The following is a 21,446-nucleotide window of genomic DNA, read 5'->3' as shown; positions in this document are numbered from 1 at the left end:
TATTTATAAGTCTTATTATTTACAATTAAGCAATATATAATATGCGATGTACATAATTATATGATGTGCAATCAACTACAATCATGTCTATTTGTCTTTACTTTCTTCTATTTTCTTAATTTGTTCAAACTTTTGAAATTCTTTCTCAGCAATTTTATCCGTCTCATCCTCTACTTGTATAACTCCGAGTACTTCAGGGATGTAGAATTGCATCATATTTTGTACGCCATTCCTCAATGTTACTACCGAGCTTGGACAATTAGTACACGAACCTTGCATTTTTAATTTCACAATACCTTCCTCGAAACCCTGTTGTAATTATAAGAAATACAATGTATTATATTCAAGACAATGGGTTAATGATAGAATTTCTTAAGATTTGAAAACACTTGCCATAAAAACAATGTCACCACCGTCTTCCTGTACTGTGGGACGTATACGTGTATCCAATAATTCCTTTATCATCTGAACAATCTCATCATCTTCTGCATTGATTTCTACAAAAACGAAACAATCAGCATTTTATTTTATACTTTGAACATTTTGTATAAAATTGTAAATCATACGCGTATCTGCTGCTGGCTGAGAAGTTTCATCCATGACTGGTAATCCACTTGCGAAAAAATCCATGATAGTAGCAAATATCTCTGGCTTCAATAACTTCCATTCTATATCTTCATCGAGTTTCGTAACCGTGATAAAGTCAGGTCCGAAAAATATTGCTTTTACTCCTTCGATACGAAATAACATTTTTGCAAGTGGCGAGCAGTATGCATCCTTAGCGCTTGGAAAGTCTTTTGTACATCCTTCTCCCAATACTGACACTCCTGGGATAAATTTCAAACTATTCGGATTTGGTGTATCTTGCGTTTGGATAAACATACTACGTTTTTGTTGTATTAAGGAACTGCATTTAGGGGAAAGTGTACAAACTGTTCCATCACCGTGTAAATGCCTAATGCCAATGGAGAGAGCTCTGAAAATGATGTATGTAAATATTACTTAGGGAACATTGTTGAATAACAAAGGTATACTGATTTATGTTACACTGTGCCAAAAACAGATTTTGCAAAACATTTGCTGTAAATTTTGTCAATGAAATGTCAATAGAAATAGAATACAGAATCTTTCAACAAAATACTATAGAAGCAAAATATTAACTAATACTTTGTCAGCAGATTTAAGCAGAATATTTTGACAAATTGTGCTATCTCTGTACTTTATAAATTTGTGTTTTACCAAGAAAGCTTACAATATAATCTAATAGTAGAAACAGAATAAATATCATTTTGTTTACAAAGAATTATCGTTTAAAAGTTATAAAATTCTATTTAATTCTTACGATTAATATAATATCATCTATTAGCAGATTTTTGCTGACAATCTGCGAATTAAACTGCAATAGTCAAATCTGTTTTTCAGACACATTTGATTAAATTTTTTCATATATATGGAGAAACAATACATAGTTGTAAACCTTACGTCGAATATTCTTGCGCCAATAACGCTCTACTGATTGCAGGTACATTTTGCTTCACAAAAAGTTTATTGAATGTTCTGAAAAACATAGATACATTTACACAAATCTACATCTATCAGTAGACATATAAACATACATAGGAGAAGAATGTATGTATGTTCAATGGAAAGTGACTTACTTACTGCGTACATTGCTCGTTTGTTAATGTTTTATACAATGCTGGCCGACTCGTATGAAACGATCTAAAAACTTTATCCATTGCTGTTTCCAACAATTCTAACTGTCTCGCCTCCTCAAATTGTCAAAGATTTCTCATCTTTTCATCGACGCATGTGCACAAGCGTTGTCTCAGCAATATGCGCGCTTTACTTGTATTTTTTTTTCTATATTCCTCGAAATTTACTAAATATAAGATACAGCATTACCTTATCAGAATAAGAAACAGCATTCTTTGTTTTGCAAACTGAAGAGATATCGCAAATTAGATAAATTGCGTTGCAATTACAAAACTTTTATATAAGGTCTGTTCGCGTTGCACTGCTCACTCTGCCAATTTTACATGTGACAGAAAGACCCACCCGGTAGACATTGCCAGTAGTGTCTGATGTATTATTTTATCCTTGTTCACTGAATATTAAACAAGGATAAAGTGATATGACATACTTAAAATAGAACATAGGCGAGAAACACATACTTTTGCATACGCATAAAGCATGTGCATAAGGAATTTCATTGGCCCATTTTCTTATGCATGAGTCAATGAACCAATCAAATTCTTTATGTATATGGTTTATGCGTTATACAAAAGTGTGTGTTTCTCGCCTATGTTCTATTTTAAGTATGTATATCACTTTATCCTTGTTTAATATTTCAATAAACAAGGATAAAATAATAAAACGGTTGCAAAACTGACGAGTTTGCTGAACGCAATTGGGCGGTGCCTAGTAACTTTTCTCTGTTTTACCAATGATTATATTATTTTTAAATTGGCCAATCAGCGAGCAATATGTGCAATCGTAAACTTCCCATTTTACTTAACAATGACATAACAATAAAGGATGAGGCTACATCAGAATTTCATGTAAACTTTTTTGTAATTTTTCGAAACTAATTTATATTATTTTATTAAAATTTAATGTAGCCAAAATATAAAAGATGTTATATGTTACAAACCCTTGGTCCATTTGCTACGAATGCTTTGAAGCATTTTTTGATTGGACAATTAGTATAATTCTTTCTTCTAATTGATCAGTCAAAAGCTTCGAAGCATTTGTAGCGCTACAAGTGGACCGCATCCCTTGATTAGTTAATCTTTTTTCAAATGTATTAGTTAAAAAATAAATTTTATCTTCTAAAATATATCTGATAGTTTAAAAATAAATCCAAAACAAATTGAAGACGATTGAGATTTTAATAATATAGTAATTATAGACAATATCTAATGTAGCAACCATATAATAATCCTGTTATAAAATTTATTGTATGGATTATTAAATCTATTTTTTTTACTCTTATTATACATATATTTGTAAAGCATGTCCATCTTTGAAAATACAAATATAGTATATCATAATAGAGAGATAAAGTAAAATTATTATATATATAATTAATAATTTTTAAATTAACTTTTAACTGTACAGTACTCTTACTGTATACAGTAAACTTATAATAAATATTTAATTCTACTGTTTTTTATTCTTATTGTTTATTTCCATTTTTTGTACACATAATTAGTTTTTTATATCTTTTTGTAATATATTTAGAGTTTAAAGATAAATTATTGTATAAATATGGATTTAATATAAACATTTAACATGTTTTTTATCACTCGTTTGTGCTATATTTAATATTATATATATTTTATATTATATTAAATAAAAATAAAATCTTTGAAAAAATTGTAGTAATAAAATAAAACAATATGATACTATGTTTAATTATTTTTCAATATTAAATAACATATCGAGGTGGGTTTATAAAATGGAGATCATTATATACTACAGATTCGTCTCTACGAATACCTCCAAAAACTATCAATTCTCCCCTTCCCATTACAAGAGAATATAGAATTCTCTCATCGGGTCCCGAATGATCATTTTGTTTTAAGGGAATCCACAAAGCCTTGCAGTCGTCCGAAAGAACATTAGTAATATCCAATACAAATATTGATAATGTGTTCTCAGCTTTTTTGGATACTTTCATCAGCTGTGTTTTCTTATTACGAATTTTCTCCTCCATTCTTCTTAGCGATTCCAATTGACGTTGTCTATTCGTGATTGCGTTACTACGAAGAGGTTGATCGCGAAATGCAGCCATGCTTAAAGTATTATCACTGTAAAACGGTATCGTTTTTGGAATATTAGATGTATGCGACGAAGTATGTGCATTTTGTGAATGTGATCTGGAAAATGCTCCATGCCGTCCATTTATATTTTCATCCTTATCTACAGTTGATACGTTTTCTTGCCTAAAAAATTTGTACAATCAATTGATTAATAATAATAGCAAAACCGTTACAATTGTTTATTAGCTTTTCATAATGTTATACTATAAATATCATTATAATTGCATCACACCTTTCGGGCACAAGATTTGATTCACATAAACGTGGTGAAGTACTTCTTTGAACCTTTTTCAATGAGATACTCATATCATTTGACTTTGTTTGACGTTTAGTTTTGCTAAGTACAATAATATAATTTCCCACCTATACAAATAATATTTTATATATGTATATTAAAATCTAGCAATAGGGCTATAATAATAAATAGGCTAATTATATTCAATAAAGTAGCATTTTAATGGAACTAAATATTATATATTTTAGAATTAAAGTAAATACCTTACAAGCTTGATGACACCAAATACGCGTCGGTGCCCATTCAGTATTGTGCATATTGACTTTCTTCCATGTCCAAGACTCACTTTCCATTGTTAACAACCAAGCATCATTCATAGCAGCATTTGGTCCCGTGCAACCTCCTGCAGATTTTCAGATTTTCACGTAATTATTTAATTATATTTAATTGTTTTGACAATAATAAATCGAAATTTCAATACACTTTATATATAAAGAAAATTAACAAGATTAAAGCTTATTTCAATCAAAATACAATTATAGGAGTGAATAATAATACAGCACAAGTAGACGTTTTTCTTACCAAGCACAAGTAAATGCTTTTCCCCAAGTTTAATTTGTGATTGGCCATAACGTGGCTGCGGCTTCAAATTTGATGTACTTTGTTTGTGCCAGGTATACGAATCCAAATTTAAGCACCATATATCGTTAGAACTACTTTAAAATAGTACAAGCAATGTTATGCATAAAAAATTACAGTGTGTGTTTTACTTTCATACGTATAAAATTTTACAAAAATATACCTGTAGTATCCATTACAAACTCCACCAAAAACAACCATTAAATTCCTATGTATTGTTGCAGAATGAGCAGATGTTGGTGGTGGAGTTTCTAGTGTGTTTATAGCAGTCCACTTATTTGATTTTATACAGTATACATGTAATTCATTAAACAATTTCCACTGCTAAAAATATATTACCTATTTTAGTATATTTCAATGTCTATTCTTTTAAATTATATTACAAATAATTGTATATAATATAAACTGTAGAAAATAAAGACGGTAACAAAAATTATATACCTCTCAGTTTATGATTTGATTATATAAATCTAATGCAAGAATGTTTTATAAAAATCTAATATAAATATATATATGTATGCATACATGTGTCTCAACTGAAACTATTATTTTCTTATTTAAATAGTTACCTGATGTAAAGGATATGGTGATGGATGAGACCAACCTCCAAATAAAATTAAGCTGTTTTTATAATAAAGCATAGTGGCACAAGCTTTAGGGGATGGATAGTTGCCCATAGTGATTGGTCTAACCCATGTTCTTGTGCCTAAATCTAACTTCCATAAATCATTGAACGTTGTCATTGTAGCTGTACAGCCACCAAAGACATACATGGAGTTATCGTATATACAAGCAGAATGTGAATGTCTTTTTCCAATAGTAGATATCCAATGCATAGATGGTAATGAATCCCATAACAAAGATCCAAAAGCGACAGACTTTTGAAAATGTGCCTCATTGTGCTCTGTTACATCTAGTTAACAAAAAATATATATTAATATGTAGAACTGATTAATGGGTTGATATATCAATTCATTCATGTAGCAAATTCATATGTTTGACATATAAATAAGTATGTAAAGGATAATGTAAAAGAAACATACATACTTTTGGTAGCGCGGTACCATCTTTTACAAACAAGCTTGCATTCTTGGAGATCTTTGTAAGGTGGTATCAAACTTAGGATATACTCCAACAATTCGTCAGGTAGATCATTGATTTTACATTGCATTTTGCATGGAGTAACCATAAGCATACCATGAAAATCGACTGTAATTTGTACAAAATTTCTGGACTTGGGATGTCCTCATTTCCACATGGAGAGAAAAAAGTTCATTCTTAAAAATATATTTTTCATGAAAACATCATCATTGCACGAACCTTTTTACTAGAGGAATGTGTATGCATTTTTATTATCGTACATAACAATTCTGACAATTTGACAAAACTTACAACTATAATTTAGAATAATTTATAAGTATGTAATCCAAACTGGAAGAAAAATAGGAATAGGCTCAAAAATGACTTTTTGTTGCACTGTTTTTTTGTCAGTTGTCTGTCCGTCTGTCATACCACAAATTGGCCGCATTCAGCAGAGTGTTTATCTCAAATTATCAAGGGATGCTGGACTGACGGCCCAACTTGATCGAGGTCGATAGTACAGACTTGTTAATTCCAAATTCGTTAAGTGACATCTTTCATTCGTATCTTATATTACATTGAGCGCGTTCAGCAGACTCAACGGGTGCATCCAGACGACCATGCATACGACCGCTCACTGAGCGTTTATGGGTACAATTGTAAACTGTGGCGATATATATACGGCGATACCTTTATAAGGAAAAATCTTAACCTCAACACGACTTCGAATTTCGATTTGTTTCGATTCTTTTAACGCTGCTGGATGTGTTTCGTTATGCTATAAGCACTTTTTATCTATTTCTTGTCGAAATATTAAAATAGAAGTTGTTTGAGATTGTTCAGACTGACTATAACCAGATCACGTGTACCATGATTATGGCAACCTGGAGATTACTGTCTCCTATTAATAGGAAACAGTTTAATCTGTTAAATTTCTTTTGCACTAGGTAAAGAAAATTATTTTATTTTTCTACAATTAATAATTTAAATCTGAGTAATAGTTTTTAAAGGTTTATATAAAACACACAAGTAACATGAAATGAGACCAAATGTTTTAGCAGCATGGAAATCGTTATAACATTTTATCATTATCTATATGGAGATTTCCATGTGATTTCTCAGTTATTGCAATTATCCCTGAAAACATTTTGATTAATATACATAAAAGAATAAGTATTAAAACGAGACAACTAAAATATTTGTATAATAATATATATTTTTTATCTCTTATGTTGTCATAGATATAAATAAATATATTAAAATAGAAAAAAATTTATATTAAAAGACTAAATAATTAATTTTTTATCAGGGAATTTGCTTCTGCACAAAACTTTACTACATCCAAATCAAAACAGAATATAGAAAAAGATAGTATACCACCAAAGCCAAAGAAGCCACCAAGTGTATTTCTGTTATATTACAACTCTATAAGGAATAAATTGCAAAAAGAATATCCTCATTGCAAACCAAAAGAACTTTCAAAGATAGTATCAGAGAAATGGGCACAAATCGATCCAACAGAAAAGCAAAATTTACAGAAGCAATTTCGTGAACAAACTTCTATATATAAACAAAAATTAATGGATTATGAGAATTCTTTAACTAATGAACAAAAGATAGAAATAATACAAAAGTTATTGAAAAAAGGTCATACTTTGAAGCAGGGTGAAATCAAACAAGTATTTATATTGAGATGACTTCTAGTATTTATATGTATTGTATGTATACTAAAATTTCGTAATTATATAATATTCTTTTATTTTTCTGATAGAAACTGATAGAACTTGGGAAGCCAAAACGGCCATTACCTGCCTTCATGTTATTCATGCAAAGTAAAAAGAGTACCAAAAACCCACAAGAATCATATAAAGTAAGTTAATTATACAATTTCCTAAGTCAAGTATATCTTACTTTAGTATAAGTTGCTAGAAACATTCTCCTTTTTGCATAGTTTATATATATATATATATGAATCTAATAAGATGTTTAACAAATAAGATAATCAAAAGACTCAGTTAAATCAAAAGATACAAACAAAATGCCAAAATGAGCCAACACAAGTTATCAGTGTGTACTTATTATACAATTTATTCGAAAAGAATAATTTAATTTAATTTTTTGTTATTTTATTTTTATATTAATTTAATATGTACTGAAGAGGACCTTAACCGTAGGTCGAAACATATACACTTTATTATTCATTTCGAATAAATTGTATAATAAGTTCACACTGATAACATGTGTTGGCTCATATTGGGAAAATATTTAAAATCTTAAAGTCTTTTTAAAAATTGTTATTAAAGTTTACTATTGCTATTAATTTTTTATTAAAATAGCTTTTTATATTTCTAGGATTGGCTAAATAATGTAATTAATGAATGGAAAAATATGACAGTGGAAGCTAAAAATAAATACAATGCAGAAGCAAGTGATTTATTTAAAAATTATAAGATTGAAGTGGAAAAATGGAAGGAAGAAATGATTCAAGCAGGTCATTATAATATTGTAAAATCCAATGTTAAATCTAAACTCGAGACACATAAACGTGAAAAATAGGATTCAGAGTGCCCCAACCAATGTAGTATGCCTGTCGTTGAATCTATTGCTGCAAATTTCTCCAATGTTAAAATTGAAAATAAAGAGAATATTAAAATAGGTTGGGGCACTGATACTACTCAGTATACATTTGGAAAAGATCCTGGTACTAACAGTGGTAATAAGAAAATTGCATTAACTTCAAAAAATTATATTTATCAGTGTTTGTAAAATTATAAAATATCCATATCTAGATCAACAACATGAATCTACAAAGGGCATGGTACTTTGCGGTAACAAAAATATTTTGAAAACTACAGTGGAATGCTCAAGGAAGATAGCAGTGAATACATCGATAAATGATGTTAAAAAGTCAATTGTACAACCTCAAGACACACATACATATATACAGATATATACATATTTTGTCTCAACATGGAAAAGAGTTTTAATAGTCCTAAAAGAGATTAGTGAAAACTGGAAGACGGTAAGAGAATACATATTTATTGGCACAGTTGGTATTCTAATATCAATATTTTGCATTTTAAATCTTATGTATAAATAAGTACTGTTTGTGTAAACTGAGACTTATTGGTAATTTGTATTTTATTTTTATACCTTATGCACTTTGTAACGTGTAATAAATATGATATAGTTTATTTCTGTAATAAATTTGTGACCTATTATATTTCTGTGTAAAATATTTCTTGATTATTACGGTAATTAATTATCCTTTCTTGCACATAATATATATAGAAATTAACATTTTAAATATAACAATATTAATTTTGTTTAATTCTTGAAATGTATATACTAACATCTTGTCTTTCCTTCTTCTTTTTTCATAGAAATTATACTAATCCAAATGAGGTGACTATTATGATGACAACAGCAGACGTGCGATAATTTATGCTATCTCAACATTACACATACATATATTCATTATATATTTAAATTGAATATTATATTCATTATATTTATATTCAACATTATACATGTGTTATAAATTTACATTATTAAGGAAATTTACACATTATTATTTTAAAAATTGTAAAATTTATCTCAAATGACATGATATTTTTTATTTTACTATTTTTTTCTCATGTATGTGTGAACGATGTTATAATATGTTTATGAATTATAAATACTTAAAACATGTTTCCAAATAGTAACAAAAAATTAATATACTTATATAGTTTTTCTTTTCACTTTAAATAACATTATCCTTATATATCATAGTCCATCAATTCATATTATAATCCTAATTTGGTAGAAATAAGCAAGCTTATTTTGGATTTCTTCAATCTCTATTTATAAAATGATATAATAATAAAAATGTGGCATATATCATCTAAACGTGATTATTACGCTAGTATAATCTGTATTTAACAGGGTGTTTCCTTTAACTTAACCATTTAAAATATCTCCGTTGTTTTTGATGATATGGAAAAATACTACAAGGAAAAGTTATTGTTCAATTGGAAGGGACACATTATGATAAGCAAAAATTTTTCTCAAGGTCATGGTTTTTGAGATTTCAAGATCATTGCGATTTTTTTAAATAAAATAGCATATTTTTGTTAATGTAGTAATGTAGTTCATAAAAAAACAAATTCAACTATATATATGTTGTCTTTCAGATGACCTTGAACATAAAAAATCACATTAAAGAAAAAAGAATAATTAACATACTTAGTATTTTCAATGAAGATATTTATTTACTTTAGAAGATGTTCGAAATAATTGTTATTAACTTCCACACATTTTTTAATGCGATAAAGTATTCTTGAACATATATGTCTTTTTCTTGATATTGCAGAAATGCGTATGATGCTGAAACAACTGCTTTATGTAACGTTAAAAGTACACTAAATGTCTTTAAACAATTCTAGCAATTCATGTTTCCTAGGTTATATTAAGAAAAAACAAATATATATATATATATATGTGTGTGTATAGGATAAAAAAATTTAGAAGAGGAATTGTTTTAATTTACAATTTTTTATTCTTTTTTTAAAACAAGCAGTTGAATTATATTAAAATTAACCTTTTATTTTTAATGTCTTGTTCTTAATGAAAAGAAGATTGACATCGAGAAAACGAATTGGTAATATAGTTTGCACTTCCCTATCATTAAACATTTGTTCTTATATTCTTCGTACTTTTAATAATTCTAAAATCTTAATATCTAACATATTTAGTGATCCTTATGAATTTGCTCCTTTATTTACTATTTCTTCAATCATTAACTTAAATTAGAAAGAAATTCTATAATTTTTTGCAACAGAATTTTTAACTATAAATCTCGTCCGTAATTTAATTGTTTTAATTTCCTGAAATTTTTATATTAAAAAATTAATATGTTTATATATCTTTCAAATTTCTTTATCATACGCAAGTGTAGTGCGTGCACGCACTGACATATGTTTAAAAAAGTTAAATACATTTATACCGCCTCTCTTATTACTATACTTAGAAATTAGAATATTTATTTTATAAAGAATGCAAGCAATATTCATGCAAGTCATCTCTGAATAATAAAAGGTCTGTTTATGTTGCACTTTTTGCACTTAATTTTATTGTTTTTTCTTTTCAATACCCGAATATATATTTATTTCATTTTAAATGCAACAATTTTGGCGGATTTCAAGTGATTTTAAGCACTGGAATACATACTTTAAAGTTTAAATGGAATTTTGGTCATGAGAATTGTCTTGTTTACAAATCGCGTAATTAAAAACTCGGATAAAGTGAATAATCTGTTTAACCTAACTTCTAATCATTTTTTAAATCTTGTAAATATCGGATACTGATAGAAAAGATTTGTCTTCAAGAAAAAGAAGAAAAACAGTAAAACTGCGAAAGTACGTTTTTTTTATGTCATTGTGTCGTAAACGATCAGAAATTTATTCTACTTGATTTTCCTCGGCTATTCTTGATTGACGTGCAGTTTAGATCAGTTTAGGTGTTGTTGTGCACGTTACAAAAGGGCTTACGTGGACTCGCGTTAAATTGTTTTATTCAATTTAATTGTGTGAAATACGACGATGGCTGAAATGAACACTAAGAGAGAAGCGAGAAGGCGGCGAATATTAGAAAACTGCGAAAGTCGTCTACATAAAATTACAGGGAAAGTTCATCTGGTCGAAAATAAAGGTAAACATAACCAATACGTTAAGTAGAAACAGTTTAGACTATTTAAAAGATTTAATCCTAGTTTAACGTGAGATGCACAAAAGTAAATACATATTTCAAGTTTTGCGAAAATCTAATAATACTTCGAATAAATAAACACATTTAATAAGCAAAATTTGACAGTATATCAGTAACTTACCAGAAAATTTAAACAAATTGCAAAGATTGACATCAGCTATATTTGCATTTAGATTTGTATATTTTCCTAGCAGAAGTTACTGACACAATATAACAACAGCTAAGACACTGTAACAACAGTAGTAAAAATCGAACAGCATTTTTGTGATCTATTTCTGTTGTCAATCAGCATTAAGATATATATATATATATATATATAACAAATATATCTAATTTTATTTGATTTTTGTCAAACAATCATCATCATTATATATATTTTGTTGTTTCTGTTTGTAATTTTCTATGTTTCTGTTAACATTCTATCTGCTATGATCAAGTTGTAGAAAAAGGCAAACATGTAATTTAAAGTATACACACACGTACGCATATGCTTGAATTTTGTACAATTGTAAAAAGAAAATGGATGCATTAAATAGGAATTGAAACTGTTATCCTTTTATAGAATTTAATTTTTAAACAATAGGATGTAAGGAAAAATATATGTGCATTTTAATTAAAATTTTGTTTCATTTATAAACAAATAATCACTTATATTTTAATAATATTTTATCAAAGTTAGACTGGTTTCAATTTCTGACAATGAGTATTCTTATGATAAAATAAATGTTAATATAACAAATCATTCTTGTATATCACTGCATTGATAATATTTCAAATGTATAACATAAAAAAAATAAAGTTGTAAAAGTTGTGAAAAAAATTGTTTTATCTATTCTTGATCTCTTTTCTATATCTTAAAATATTTGTATGTGTGTAAATAATATTTACTAGTACGTTTTTAATATACAATATAGATAAAAATGGATTTGAACAGATACAGTTAAAAAAATCTTTTGCAGATAATGATCCACAAGTGGAAAGCAACAGTTTTAAAGTGGAATCGACAGAGAATTTTGCAGAGGACAATATCGGAAATGGTGTATGCAATATTAGTAGCAACACAAAATTGCAAAATTGCACAAGATTTGATAACAGACATGAAAGTTTTTTAAAAGATATCAGCAATGAGAATACACCTTCATCAAAAGAAGCATTTAAATCAGAATTTACGTTATACACATTACTACTCAATCATATAAATTTTGTCTTCCTAGCTGGAATTGTTAATATTTTGATTGTGTTGAAACTTGACAATTTATTTGGGCAGGTATATAATAATATATATTTGTTTATACATAAATTTATATCTTATATTTCATTGAAATAGTTGTGTTGATAACTTAATATGTATTGTTCATATATTCACAGACAATTATTATACCTTACTTATTATTGACGGTGGGACGTTTATGCAGCTGTACGACATTACACAAAGCACGAGACAACAGTTTATTAGTCATTGCTTTGATGTTGTGCAACGTTAAACCTAGATTAATTTATATATTCAAAGTATTATTCACATTAATCACTATAATATTTTATGATTTTTGCTTATATATGTTTAGTTTTGTATTGATGCGTTATATCATTATTCATTATTACTATAGTGCTATAATACTAATAAATGTATAATTACTCATGGTAATAGAGTGAGTAAAGTGGAATGCAGCTATATCAGTTTTTTTATCTTCAGCATTATACTGTGATTTTAACTGAATAAGCGTATAGATACTGTATAAAAAGCACAATTAATTTTTCTAAAAAATACTTATAGATACATGTAATTCTATTAATTTTAAACTAGATTTTGTACAGATGTAATGACTCTGTAATCTTATATTTATGTGATGTTGTATGTTGTAAATTCGTAACGTTTTTAAGATCTTTTCTACGGTTACTAAAATTGTTCAAGTGCTTGATGAATTATCAGGTGCTTATCATTTCTAAATAGATTGATAGAATTATGTAACAAAGTACAATCAATTACTGTTAAGAATAAATGTGTAATCAATATTCTGTTTTATGAAAATATCTCTAAAATAAAAGAAATAAGTAAAAACTTAATTCTTACAATTTTATTATACAATCCTAATCTAACAGCAGATAAAAAAAAATACTAGTATCTTTACATGTATGTAAGTTCTTTCGTTCTTTTTGAGGAAATTTTCATAGTGAAGGAGATTTTGCTTGGTACGAGATACAATCGTATTGATTGATCAGAAAATTTCTAACATTTGGTCTGTTCTTTATTCCTGCATTATCTGACTTAATGCACACGGTGCAATAAGTTGAAATAAAACAAACATACGTTTTTATTTTACTTCAATTTATTGCAAATAAAGAACAAACCTGTGATATAAAGTCTGTTCTTTATTTCTTATCATTATTGTGCATAATAGCACAATGCATGGTGATTAATGGATGGCAATGAAAGATTTCTTTAATCCACTTTAATCTGTCCCTGATAACACTGTGTGTGCTATGCAACTTGTGGCTGTAAATTTTTTGCAGTTTATTGATTCGAAATAAAAAATATATTTTCTATTTCATACAAACGAAATAAACATCATATGGTTCGCAAGGTTTTATCTATTTCTGAAAATAGTCCTCTAAGAAGGATTTTAAAAAAGGTTGCGATTATTGATATCCTCAATTTCTGGTGCAATAGCAAAAATTTTTCATCATTCGTCAGTCGCTATTAATTAGCACATCGATGCATGTAAGATCATCAAATGTTAAGTAAAATGATACGTAGGAGTGCCTGCCAAATAGCTAGCTCGATTCATTCAAGTCCTCATGCAGAGGTGTACAACGTTCCAATGGACGTAATTATTAGACCTTTTCTTGCTGAAGTGAACGAGGAAAAGGTCCAAAGTTTAATGAATGCGTTGAAAAACGTCGAAACTGAGGACACAGTACCACCCATTGACGTTTTGTGGATTAAAGGAAGCGAAGGTAAAGTTGTCAAAGTAACTGTGAAAAGTAATTTTTACATTCTTATTATTTATGTATTATTATAATTTTGAAATTTTTAAGCAGACGAGATTGAACCACTGTGAAGTAAGTTTTCTAGAAGAAATAATTAAATTATTGATTATATTGTAGGTGGTGATTATTATTACTCTTTTGGTGGTTGTCATCGTTATACCGCCCATCAACGATTAGGCAAAGTATCTATTAAAGCCAAAATAATTCAATCAACTTTAATGGATTTACGATGTTATCTGGGAAATTCTACTCCAGACTTAAAGTGATTGCATGTATATATGTGTATACATATCTATAATGTAACTGAATTACTTACAATACTTACATGAACATGCTTAAATATTATACTTTTTACTGTTATACATATATATATATATTGTATAATATAATTTTTGAAGAAAAATAATATGTAGTTAATTTATTTTATAGTAATATTGTTGATATACAGGGTGTTTAAAATTTAAATAGCCAAACTTCGGGAGCATGGAGGGGATCGATAAACTAAGTAAAAAACTCTGTAGAGATATGCTCGTTTTTGTTTCATTTTGGAGAAAATTGTAAAAAAAGATAAGCATAGTTTTCATTTTAGCATCTTTTTATTATTTAATTTACGTTGTATTTATTCACTTGGTTAATGTAGATATAACGCAACATAGAGAATGAGAGCAGAAATAATAATCTTAAAATAGAGAAAATTATTGGATATCCATTATTACTTGTAAAAGAGTTAATTAAAATAAACTTTGAGTTTAAAATGGATTTATTTTTTATAATAGAAATAAACAATATCAATATGCCTTATCAATATAACGGTACATATACTTTCAAAGAAAAAAAATTAAAGTTCAAAATTTATTATTTAATAATAAAGATCTTAATTGCGCTTAATTACATCGAATAATAATTAGAAAAAAGATTAATATATAATATTTTTATAAATATTATGAACTAATTTAAGAGATAGAAATTGTAAAATATATTATGCAATAATTATTTTCTATAATTACCATATTAAAAACTATATAATCAAAATTAATTTGAATTCTACAATTTTAGTTATTATTTTAGGATTTCAAAGCAACAATTTATACAATTAGCTGACATTTAATTTTAGGATGATTATATTCAATAATAAATATTGTTCAAATTTGACAAATATCTATCATTATTAAATATTTGTGATGAAATGTTTATAATATTTAGCAAAAACATGTTTTTTTTTAAATTAGTTGTACTGATTTGCATTTAAATTTGTTTTATACATATACAAAATATCAAATAAATTGATGAATCACAAATCATAAATCTTTTTATGCGTTTTAAAAAATTTCACAATTATATATTTTAATGTAAAAAAACTGTACAAAATGTTGTATCATAAAAAACATGTTTTACAACAAAAACTTATAAAAATTTGGAATAATATAGCAGTAAGATATCAAATTCTCACAGTATATGTGAGTATGTAACTCTCGTAGTGTAACTCTCTGTACATTATCTAATAAATGTCAGATTTAGAAATGAATTATGTATAATTTTTTCGAATATTTCCTATTTACTATTTTTTTAGAAGAAATATAAAATCTTTATCATATATAATTATATTACTATATATGTAAATAACTAGAGTATAATATAATTGTATTATTGCATGAACACTTACTATTAATATTATCTTTATATCGTATAATTAATATCCTTTATGTTTTTCGTATTAAGACTAGGAACATACTTATATGCGTATTTTTAATACATAAAACGTCAAAATTTATATTTTTTTTATTTATGTAATCATTACATAAAGTGTTTTCTATATCAATGTTTCCTATTTGCTTCTTTCAAAAAGTATGGTTTGTAATTTCTAGTGATATTATCTGCAGATGGATTATCTATATCCTCAACAGAATGAGATTGATTCGATTGACTTGTAGGCTTACTGTTTCGCAAATGGACAGGTATAATGGATTGTTGTAAATGTAGCAGTTGCGTATTAGTTACTTCGCAATCAATTTGCATCATTGTTATATGATTAGGTGGCGTTGAAAATGTACCTGAAAGAAAGACTTTTATAATATTGTGTCATTCTTACATATTGTTATATTAAATAATATCTTTTATTCAAACACAGATGTATGATATGTTCATATAATATTATTTACCATTTATAGGCACAGTAGGTAGGACTAAAGACATTTTAGGTCTAGCTGTGTTATTCTTCCGGGAAGCTGGCAATAATAAATGTTCGCCACTAAACCAGACAACATAAAATGTATCATCTTTTCTTCCTAAAGCTTCAAATAAAGAAGCATGCTCGCTCAATATTGGAGAAAAGATCTCAATTGCATTAGTATCTGAATATTGATTAACGGCAGGAATGTCAATCATTTTATGCATAGTTTTTATTTTTCTATCTCGTGATAAGTACAATTTCTTTCTTGTTTTTTCTTCCAATGGTGACCTTGACAACGATACATTTAATGAATCGGTTTGCAATTTCGTTTTTCTTAAAGCAGTCTGGTTATTTTGATCAGATTCACCAACAATCCAGCGTCTTAACTCGCTGTCTAAACGTATCGATTCACTTTGATTAATATACATTGGACATATTGGTTGGTGCGTCGGTATACTTTCATTAAAACTTTTTTCAATTCGATTTTCTATATTGCTATCGGTTTCATCTACTGTCCAAAATAATCTTCTGTTATGTTTATCGTTTGCTATAGATACTGATAAACTGTCTGATTCAGTTTTAAAATGTACATTTTGTGACGATGTTCCCCTTAAAAAGAAGTAAAAAAAAATACTTTATACTTGTGTCATATAAAATATATATATATATATATATATAATAAAACTATACATATATGTTAACTATTGCAAAAATTGTAAAATAAACAAGAGACTTTCCGTCTCAGTTTAGTCCGCTCTACCTGTCCACGAAATCCATCGGGTGAATTATGGGACATCCTGTATACTTTTATTTTTATGCTATACTAACATTGTAAACTTGAAATTTATTTTATAAAACATCTTATTACTGCTCGATTTAGACCGAATTTCTTTATATTTTGCAAAATTAAATTATACATTCATTTTACAGTAAATTATACTCTCTAAAAAACTTTTTCAAATCACATATATAAGTAAAAAGATGCATTGTAATGCTACACTTACCTAAAGCCGTCAACGTTGAAAGATACCATGAAAATTATACCGAAAAGAATAACGGCACTTCCCTTTAATTTCTTTTTCAAAGGATTAAAATTGAAATTTTTATGTTTGTTATTATTTGTGACATTGTTTTTCATTTCTGACAGTCTCTCTTTTAAGACTGTATTTTCCTAAAATATGTATATAGTATTAAAAAATAATTTATATTTTTTATTGATTTATAAATATAGTATATGTATATCTACATATAAAGAATAAGTTGTTTACCGATTTTAATCGTCTGTTCTCTTCTTTCAACTCAGATACTTTTTTCTCCAAAGAAGATACATATTCCTTTTTCTTTTTTCGTGAGAGGCAAGCAGATTCTCTATTTTTTATCATTCTTTGTTGCCTTTTTAATGCCTTTAATTTATATTCTTGATTATTTTTTGGCAAATTTACGAAATCAATCACTTCATCTTGTACAATTAACGAATTGGAGTTCATTTTATTCTGCATTACTTGAAATGGTGTATAACTCATGGTTTTATTTGAAACAACAATATTGTTACATTTCACAGATCCATTGTTTAAAATAGTAGAATTATCTATTGATTCCGTAGTATTCGTTGGAATGTTTGATATAGTATTGATTATTTTTACATTCTGTGGTAATTGAAATGTAGTCGTTTCTGTTTTGTCAGTTGAGTTAATATTCAATGAATTTTGTTTATTTGCCGGTAATATCCGAAGTTTTGAGGGATATAATACTTGCTGTGAATTTGCGTTCTGTGCAAATGTACCAAAGTCTTGGAAAAAGATAGTATTTTGAGGATCGCCTGTAGGTATTAAAAGTATGAATTATAGACATATATATATATATATATATATATATGTGTGTGTGTTTGTGTGTGTGTGTGTAATATAACATAATTTTATATAATTTTTAAGTTTCTTTTTGTTTATGTAAAAAAAAATATGAAATATTTGCACTACAAGTTTTGATAAAAATTTAGATTAGAGACCAAGCTCCCTGAGTGTCCTCTAACAAGTTTTATCGACGGCTAAAACTTGTTGGAGGTCACTCAGGATCATGATCTTGACAACATAATATCACATATATGATATATATATATTAAAATTTAGTGATTTCCAAGATAATACACCTCCTTTTAATTGCTAACATACTATTTGAAGATTATCCTGTACTTATATAAAGATGATGTAATATTTTTACCATATTTTATATTTTGTGCAATATTTATAGGTTGAATATGAGCATGCTTCGCAACATCCGTTTTTGTAAGGACATATTTTGGAAGCTCCATATCTTCTTTGCTAACAGGTATGAATTTAATTTGTTGCATTGCATTTGATGTATTTAAAGGGGAGTGAGGTGATTGCGATAACGGAGATGTACATTGCCGAGAAGAAATTATTGGTGTCTCTAAAGTAAACTAAAAGAAAAAAAATTCTGTTATTAAATATACATTAAACTTACATATTTTTGTCAATACTATATATATTCTATAGAACATACTTCTGTTTTTATATTTTGCATACAGTTCAACATTTCTTGCATCGAACAGTTTACTTGGCTATCTGAATCATTAGATTCTGAATGGTTAAGGCTACTGGGTGATAGTGGAAATTGTACAGTTGGACTTTCAGGTTCAAACTTAATTTCATTTCTTATCCCATTTATCTCATTTAATCCTAAAAAAATTTCAGGTAAATAATTATTTCTAAAAGATAATATTTTAATATATACCTGAGTTATTTTGTGCCTGATTAAAGTCAATCTCTTTAAAGGGGGTCCATAAGTCAAAAATATTTTTCACTCCTTCATTTGTAGTTTTATCATCATCTGATATCGTTTCTCCATCTGACATAATAGGTATTCCTAATTCAGAACTCCATGATTGAAAAAGATCATCAGAAATGAACTGATTGTTTCCTTCTACAAAAGAAACATTTTAATAATTATAGGATGTATAATACTGTAAAATCATCTGAGTTGAGAAAGTTAATAATTTTTTTAAACTTCTAAATTAAGTTAAAGTTAATAGCTTATAAAATTAATAAAATTAAATTAAAAATTGAAAAAATAAAAAATTAACGTAACTAAAGTTAAATTAAGATTGAATTAACTTTAGTTAAAAAAGAGGTTAATTTTGAAAAAATTATTTTGAGATCAGAATGTAAATTTTTCTTATTTATCTGACTCTTACAATGCCATTTTTATGTTTATTATTAGAATGTAACTTTTCTTAAAATGAAATTACTTTAAATAACAATTACAATAGATTATTAGGTAAATTTAATTTTTTTTATTCATATATAAGTTATATATGATGTAATAATCATAAAATACAAAATACTGATAATATTGTAGTATCACATATAAAAATTAATATTAAATTATTTATTAATTATTATTAAATTAAAAATAATTATTAAATTTTGATTATATTTTAATTTAAAAAAAGTTAATAAATTAAGGTTTAAAAGTAACTATAAATTAGCTAAAAATTAATGCATTTAAAATTAACTAAGTTAAAAGTTATTAACTTATTAACTTTTTATTTATAACTTTTAATGCTTTAACTAGTTATTATTTAACTGAAAGTCATATATCCAATTTTATTTTATTTTCTTTATATCTACATCTTATATTATTTTGTCTTACTAATTCTTGTATCTAATGCTATATTACAATAGAATGAGATATATAAAGATGATAACATACAAAATAAGCAATTCCTTTATCTATGTGCAAACATTGAATTAAATTATGATATTATATACTTAAATGTAAAAAACATACCAATAATCTAAAAATATACATAATAATACTTAACCTAAAAAATCAAACTCTGGAAACATTTGTGCTTCAGACGCTGTAATTTCGTCGCTGTTTCGTTGTCCGAACTCTATACTCGGCATGTTTTACCTCAATAAGGCTCGATGGCAAATGTGAACTTCTATATGTTTAGACACTTGCAATGAAAAAATTCAAACTCAAATTAATGACATAGCGAGAGCCGAGTGGATTTTAACGGTACGAGGTACGAGCCGAAAAAGTATAAACATGATATCAAACACAAATATATATATATATATATATATAGTGTGTATATACTACGTCTGTATTAAATGTACACGTCTGATTTGTGATGACATTTAATTGCTAGTTGCTACAGTAGCTATAAGGCTCGTATTCAGAACGCGCTTATGTGCGATTCACACTGCGTACGACATCCGGCGTACCAACGGTACGATATCCTCCCCCACGCGACTTCTAGGGAATTTGGGGAACTCGTCGACTCTTCAAGCCGACTATAATTCTGAGGGTTATACATAAAGAATTTGATTGGTCCATTGACTCATGCATAAGAAAATGGGCCAATGAAATTCCTTATGCACATGCTTTATGCGTTATGCAAAAGTCTGTGCTCCCCGCTTAATTCTGACACTCGCCGCCTGTGGCGGCAGCTCTACGTTACTGGCCGTTTCGTCCCAGCTAGGAATTCGGGGACGAGGCCATATTACCAACAAGATTGATTGATTGGTACGATATCCAATAGGAGAGCTTATTTTCTATGGCCGGTATTCATAGTCAGTTCTTATTTGAAGACTGTCTTAAGCGGGGAGCACAGACTTTTGCATAACGCATAAAGCATGTGCATAAGGAATTTCATTGGTCCATTTTCTTATGCATGAGTCAATGGACCAATCAAATTCTTTATGTATATGGTTTATGCGTTATGCAAAAGTCTGTG

At 27.5% G+C, this 21,446-nt stretch overlaps 6 protein-coding genes across 9 annotated transcripts; 3 read left to right on the top strand and 3 right to left on the bottom strand.

Annotated features, from left to right (window-relative positions):
* Positions 1-2: 2 nt before the first annotated feature.
* On the bottom strand, positions 3-2,083 carry LOC108780579 (NFU1 iron-sulfur cluster scaffold homolog, mitochondrial). Of its 2 annotated transcripts, XM_018548334.1 has the most exons (5): positions 1,663-2,082; positions 1,483-1,557; positions 567-976; positions 394-497; positions 3-309 (listed from the first exon to the last, which is right to left on the bottom strand). In XM_018548334.1, exons 1-5 carry the CDS (start codon positions 1,737-1,739, stop codon positions 88-90), a joined length of 888 nt encoding a protein of 295 aa, XP_018403836.1. In that variant the 5' UTR covers positions 1,740-2,082; the 3' UTR covers positions 3-87. The 2 variants fall into 2 exon arrangements, with proteins under 2 accessions (XP_018403836.1, XP_018403837.1); XM_018548335.1 differs by lacking the exon at positions 1,483-1,557 and having other exon boundaries at positions 1,663-2,083.
* A 1,347-nt stretch (positions 2,084-3,430) lies between these two features.
* On the bottom strand, positions 3,431-6,137 carry Fbxo42 (F-box protein 42). Its single transcript, XM_018548391.1, has 8 exons — positions 6,091-6,137; positions 5,746-5,975; positions 5,268-5,611; positions 4,862-5,022; positions 4,642-4,772; positions 4,323-4,462; positions 4,057-4,187; positions 3,431-3,947 (listed from the first exon to the last, which is right to left on the bottom strand). Exons 2-8 carry the CDS (start codon positions 5,891-5,893, stop codon positions 3,431-3,433), a joined length of 1,572 nt encoding a protein of 523 aa, XP_018403893.1. The 5' UTR covers positions 5,894-5,975; positions 6,091-6,137.
* Positions 6,138-6,435: 298 nt separating this feature from the next.
* Positions 6,436-9,242, top strand: TFAM (mitochondrial transcription factor A). Of its 3 annotated transcripts, XM_018548387.1 has the most exons (6): positions 6,436-6,725; positions 7,088-7,457; positions 7,550-7,648; positions 8,131-8,269; positions 8,568-8,800; positions 9,162-9,242. In XM_018548387.1, the coding sequence occupies exons 1-6, from the start codon at positions 6,649-6,651 to the stop codon at positions 9,171-9,173; spliced, it is 930 nt and encodes a 309-aa protein (XP_018403889.1). In that variant the 5' UTR covers positions 6,436-6,648; the 3' UTR covers positions 9,174-9,242. The 3 variants fall into 3 exon arrangements, 2 of the variants coding, with proteins under 2 accessions (XP_018403889.1, XP_018403890.1); XR_001940909.1 differs by lacking the exon at positions 9,162-9,242 and having other exon boundaries at positions 8,131-8,479; positions 8,568-8,644; XM_018548388.1 differs by lacking the exons at positions 8,568-8,800; positions 9,162-9,242 and having other exon boundaries at positions 8,131-8,486.
* Positions 9,243-11,128: 1,886 nt separating this feature from the next.
* LOC108780567 (uncharacterized) lies at positions 11,129-13,347 on the top strand. The gene is made up of 4 exons (XM_018548323.1): positions 11,129-11,469; positions 12,486-12,793; positions 12,895-13,035; positions 13,342-13,347. Exons 1-4 carry the CDS (start codon positions 11,361-11,363, stop codon positions 13,345-13,347), a joined length of 564 nt encoding a protein of 187 aa, XP_018403825.1. The 5' UTR covers positions 11,129-11,360.
* An 852-nt stretch (positions 13,348-14,199) lies between these two features.
* On the top strand, positions 14,200-14,912 carry LOC108780647 (sulfiredoxin-1). Its single transcript, XM_018548420.1, has 2 exons — positions 14,200-14,481; positions 14,632-14,912. Exons 1-2 carry the CDS (start codon positions 14,259-14,261, stop codon positions 14,778-14,780), a joined length of 372 nt encoding a protein of 123 aa, XP_018403922.1. The 5' UTR covers positions 14,200-14,258; the 3' UTR covers positions 14,781-14,912.
* A 1,375-nt stretch (positions 14,913-16,287) lies between these two features.
* Atf6 (bZIP_ATF6 domain-containing protein ATf6) lies at positions 16,288-20,728 on the bottom strand. Its single transcript, XM_018548382.1, has 8 exons — positions 20,526-20,728; positions 19,436-19,624; positions 19,205-19,380; positions 18,902-19,121; positions 17,953-18,503; positions 17,689-17,855; positions 16,674-17,293; positions 16,288-16,565 (listed from the first exon to the last, which is right to left on the bottom strand). The coding sequence occupies exons 1-8, from the start codon at positions 20,608-20,610 to the stop codon at positions 16,330-16,332; spliced, it is 2,244 nt and encodes a 747-aa protein (XP_018403884.1). The 5' UTR covers positions 20,611-20,728; the 3' UTR covers positions 16,288-16,329.
* Between the last annotated feature and the right edge of the window lie 718 nt (positions 20,729-21,446).

The sequence above is a fragment of the Cyphomyrmex costatus genome, unplaced genomic scaffold (genome assembly GCF_001594065.2).
Source record: "Cyphomyrmex costatus isolate MS0001 unplaced genomic scaffold, Ccosl1.0 scaffold72, whole genome shotgun sequence".
Taxonomy (NCBI): domain Eukaryota; kingdom Metazoa; phylum Arthropoda; class Insecta; order Hymenoptera; family Formicidae; genus Cyphomyrmex; species Cyphomyrmex costatus.
The sequence above is the reverse complement of the archived record's forward strand: the minus strand, read 5'-3'. Positions and strand labels throughout refer to the sequence as shown.

Bases quoted from the DNA above. Each gene is read 5' to 3' on its own strand.
- LOC108780579 (XM_018548334.1), bottom strand. From the start codon at position 1,739: ATGGATAAAGTTTTTAGATCGTTTCATACGAGTCGGCCAGCATTGTAT. The intron at 498-566 runs GTATGATTTACA...TCGTTTTTGTAG, and splicing joins TCAGCCAGCAGCAGATACGC to AAATCAATGCAGAAGATGAT. The intron at 310-393 runs GCAAGTGTTTTC...TAATTACAACAG, and splicing joins GTGGTGACATTGTTTTTATG to GGTTTCGAGGAAGGTATTGT.
- Fbxo42 (XM_018548391.1), bottom strand. From the start codon at position 5,893: ATGCTTATGGTTACTCCATGCAAAATGCAATGTAAAATCAATGATCTA. The intron at 4,463-4,641 runs GTAAGAAAAACG...GAAAATCTGCAG, and splicing joins AAAGCATTTACTTGTGCTTG to GAGGTTGCACGGGACCAAAT. The intron at 3,948-4,056 runs GTGTGATGCAAT...CAAATTTTTTAG, and splicing joins TCAAATCTTGTGCCCGAAAG to GCAAGAAAACGTATCAACTG.
- TFAM (XM_018548387.1), top strand. From the start codon at position 6,649: ATGATTATGGCAACCTGGAGATTACTGTCTCCTATTAATAGGAAACAG. The intron at 7,458-7,549 runs GTATTTATATTG...TTTTTCTGATAG, and splicing joins AGCAGGGTGAAATCAAACAA to AAACTGATAGAACTTGGGAA. The intron at 8,270-8,567 runs GTCATTATAATA...ATCCATATCTAG, and splicing joins GGAAGAAATGATTCAAGCAG to ATCAACAACATGAATCTACA.
- LOC108780567 (XM_018548323.1), top strand. From the start codon at position 11,361: ATGGCTGAAATGAACACTAAGAGAGAAGCGAGAAGGCGGCGAATATTA. The intron at 11,470-12,485 runs GTAAACATAACC...AATCTTTTGCAG, and splicing joins TCATCTGGTCGAAAATAAAG to ATAATGATCCACAAGTGGAA. The intron at 12,794-12,894 runs GTATATAATAAT...ATATATTCACAG, and splicing joins TTGACAATTTATTTGGGCAG to ACAATTATTATACCTTACTT.
- LOC108780647 (XM_018548420.1), top strand. From the start codon at position 14,259: ATGTTAAGTAAAATGATACGTAGGAGTGCCTGCCAAATAGCTAGCTCG. The intron at 14,482-14,631 runs GTAAAGTTGTCA...ATTATATTGTAG, and splicing joins GTGGATTAAAGGAAGCGAAG to GTGGTGATTATTATTACTCT.
- Atf6 (XM_018548382.1), bottom strand. From the start codon at position 20,610: ATGCCGAGTATAGAGTTCGGACAACGAAACAGCGACGAAATTACAGCG. The intron at 18,504-18,901 runs GTAAAAATATTA...TAATACCTACAG, and splicing joins TGCACAAAATATAAAATATG to GCGATCCTCAAAATACTATC. The intron at 16,566-16,673 runs GTAAATAATATT...TCTTTCTTTCAG, and splicing joins ACCTACTGTGCCTATAAATG to GTACATTTTCAACGCCACCT.